Here is a 3453-nt window from a genome sequence, read left to right as displayed (position 1 = left end):
CCACCCCAATGCCAGCCTCATTCTACAACAGTGGCACCATATAGCATTTGTCCCTTTGTGACTGAGATACCTCACTCAGCATAATGACCTCCAACCTCCACTTCTTAAAAACTCCTTATTCAATGCGGGGAGAAGGGTGCAACAATGAATGAATGGAATTCCAAAATCTCTGTAGATGTTCATTGAAATGAAAAATAAACAACCTAAATTAATTAAAAAAACAAACAAACAAAAAAAAACCCACCTCCTTATTCTAACCAGAACACAAGATAGAACCTAAATGTTGAATAATTCCTTTCATTCTTTTCTTCTTACACTCAAGCATTTGTGACAGCATCTGGGAAGGGTTTGTCTCTATCTCCTTCTGTGTCTTTACACAGAATCCAGAGGAAATGAGGGTTGACCTCTGCCTTTTCTGCTGACAATTAACAAACACGACTGAGAAACTGTGAGCAACGTCTTTATGAGAGTTCACAATAGTAGAATTTTAACTACTGGGTGTATATATGTGTTAACCAAACAAAACAGTAAAGTTCCACTGCTCTTGAGGCAACCTTCCCATAAAGCTTTACCGTAGTGACTGATGGATTCAAATCATTTACCTCAGACTCAGTGCCACCAGGGCTCCCTTTTGTGTTACCATCTGTACTGTGTTCCCTACTTTGTGTAAGATTCTAAACTTCGTGCATACCGCTTTCTCTATTACCTCCCTCCCCCACAGGATGTTAATCCTTCTCAGATTGAAAGTCTTATTTTGCCAGTTTACTTCCAGTCATATGAGACAAGAAAATATTTTCCTCTTTTGCATATGCTTTCTTAATTTTTTTCAAAATATCCCCTTAGCCCTATTCTTCATTTCCCCCTGTGGTTTCTACTTTTTCCTAGAATAGATTGACTTTGTCATAAAAAAAATCACAGGGATGATTCAAGAGACGAGAGAGCCAGTGATGTTATTCTCTGTAAATGTGAGTTGTAGAAAAGATGAGTCATTAGTGGGAGGCAAAGAATCAGTAATCACATCAAAAAGACACCAATACCAGTTGTCTTTATTTCAAAACATAAAGTTGAATCCATGCTAATAAATACTTTCAACACTGAAGGTGGTAAGATTCTGTGAATGTTGTAACAAAGCAATTTACTAAAGAACCAGAGGGGAAAAGGTCCTCTTGTATCTCTAGGCCACTGATAAAAATAACCTAAGTAGGAATAATCGTAGAAATGTTGTGTGGAACTGAGAGAGCAAAAGAGAGGAATTTTATCTGGGGGTGATTCAAATGGTTCAGTACTCACCCACTAATCAAGAGGCTAGAGGTTTGAAGTCACTCAAGGACACCCCAAAGAAAGTCTTGTCAATCGATTTCCAAAAATCAGCCTTGAAGACCCTATGGAGACCCTGTGTGTCTACTCTGATGCATGTGTGCTTACCATGAGCGGGGGCCGACTCACTGGCAGCTGCTTTGTTTTCCTCACTGAGGCCTTAACATGCTTACATTTAGAGTTGAATAGTACACCTTCACATACATCACTGGTGGTGTGAGTAACCCCTTCCTTCATTTTGGAGAAAGATCACTGGTTAGCGGATAAGGGCAAACATTGGAAGTTAAGTTCTGTATCTGAATCTAGGTCACTCCTGTGACTGACAACGGGACCATCAGGCCCCTCAGAACCCAAGAAGGAGTCGCTATGGTTGTGCTTAAGAGTTCAAGTACAGACCACACCACACCTGGAGGTTGATGGTACACCATAGATAGGCAGCCACCACTGTGAGCTCTATCTAGATCAGGGCCCCTTCAGGACCATCTTTTTATGATTCATCATCCAATCATCTGCCCTCCATCTTCTAAAGTTCAGGGAGCATCTCAGCTACCCAGTTTCTTAGCCCACTCATGCACTGAGAGAATTCCATCTAGTTAGTTTTTTCCCTAAGGACACAAAATAGGTCTCTTCTTCTAATGACAGTAAACAGTAGAGGAATGTTTCCAACAGAGAGCCTCGTCTCAATCATCCTTAATGGAAATGAATACACAGTGACTTCCAGACATGGAAAAAGACTCTCCCACCATCCTTGGGCCTTTTTCTCTTAAGCAGGACTTTTCTGGTTGTAGTACCTTGTGATCAAAGTCTTAAAGCTAGAACCACAACTTTAGTACTGGCTATTAAGGAGTTTCTAGAGAGATGACACCAGGAAGGAAGAAAGGAGCTCACTTTTACTTTGTTACTTAATCGTGTAGATAAGAGCAAGGAAGAGCAAGAAAAAGAACAAAAGGAGTCTATATGCCCAGTACCTTCAGTCCCGATTTGTAGCCCTAACTTACTGGGAAAAGGCCCACTACTGGTCCCGTCTGAACTGATCAGGGGCTAAGTCAGAGTCTCTGCTGCAACTCAAGAGGCCATAAACTAGCCTATAGTGATAATTCACTAGACTGAAAATGTGTCCTGGCACTTCTAGAGAAATTTAAAGGCCAAAACATAGTCAAAGAAGGACTCGGTCAGAACAACTGTAGGCACTCTCATCTCCATGAATATTAGTATCACAGGACATTTAAAGTTGGAAGGACTTCAGAGATTTCCTAATGCAACTACATTTTTCCAAGGAGGGTCCTGCTGCCTGGACAGGGTGACAGCCCACCCAGAAGGTACAGTTTGCTACATCTGCTGGGGCACATGGAAGGGTAAAGAGGTTTTAGTGAGTGACGCTGTGCAGGTGAACATCAAGCATGTGGCTAATTCAGAATCCCCCTCATGCTGACCCCCAGTCCCAGGCCCTTTCTTGTTGATTTGCCACTGAAGTGGACAGCTGTGGACTGAGCATATCTGCAGAGTTCTTGGGGGAGAGTGAAGAGAAGCTGCAGGTGTGTGGTCACTTTCCAGTCCGGGAGACCACCTGGATGGCTTTTATCCACTCAGTGCGCTCCTTGGGGGTGGCTGCTTGCAAGAAATAGTGCACCTCATCAGCTGTGATGATCTCAAAAAGGTTCTCTTCCTCACTCCTCCGGCCTAGTGAGAGAGATCGTGAATAACATTGTCCATGGGTGCCTGAGGGGCCAATGAGTCCACCCTCTTGCTGTGAGTAATTAAATCCTGGCTTTCCGAGCATTGCCAGAAAATTAAATATGTGGTTTTCTAAAGCATATACTGCATTGTTGGAAAGATCAAAATGAACAGAATGCCCCTATGATGTTAAGTGTCAGAAGGAGGGATGGTGGTTGCAGAAGGAACCAAAAGGGGCACTTTATTATTATTATGGATACTATTTCTTGTCCTGCTAGACATGGTTATTATACAAGTATGTTCACTTTATAAATATTTATGAAGACATACTGTTGTAATACGTACTATTTTATGCATGTTTTAGGCACTTTGATAAAAAGAAAAAGTATGCAACGGGGGGGGAAACCCAGCCAATGTACTAAAATGATATGACGTCTGTTGTATGAGTGTGTGTGTGTGTGT

General features: G+C 42.0%; 1 protein-coding gene across 1 annotated transcript in view; it reads right to left on the bottom strand.

The window, feature by feature from the left end:
• Positions 1-2860: 2860 nt before the first annotated feature.
• Positions 2861-3453, bottom strand: part of PLEK (pleckstrin) — a 38782-nt gene continuing 38189 nt past the window's right edge. The window contains exon 9 of the mRNA XM_006880980.1: positions 2861-2997. Coding sequence (XP_006881042.1) covers positions 2861-2997 — 137 coding nt within the window. The remainder of the gene's footprint in view (positions 2998-3453) is intronic.

Source organism: Elephantulus edwardii, unplaced genomic scaffold, assembly GCF_000299155.1.
Source record: "Elephantulus edwardii isolate Elephantulus edwardi_28Jun2011 unplaced genomic scaffold, EleEdw1.0 scaffold00011, whole genome shotgun sequence".
In the NCBI taxonomy this organism is placed as follows: domain Eukaryota; kingdom Metazoa; phylum Chordata; class Mammalia; order Macroscelidea; family Macroscelididae; genus Elephantulus; species Elephantulus edwardii.
This window is presented reverse-complemented; position numbering and strand designations above follow the sequence as displayed.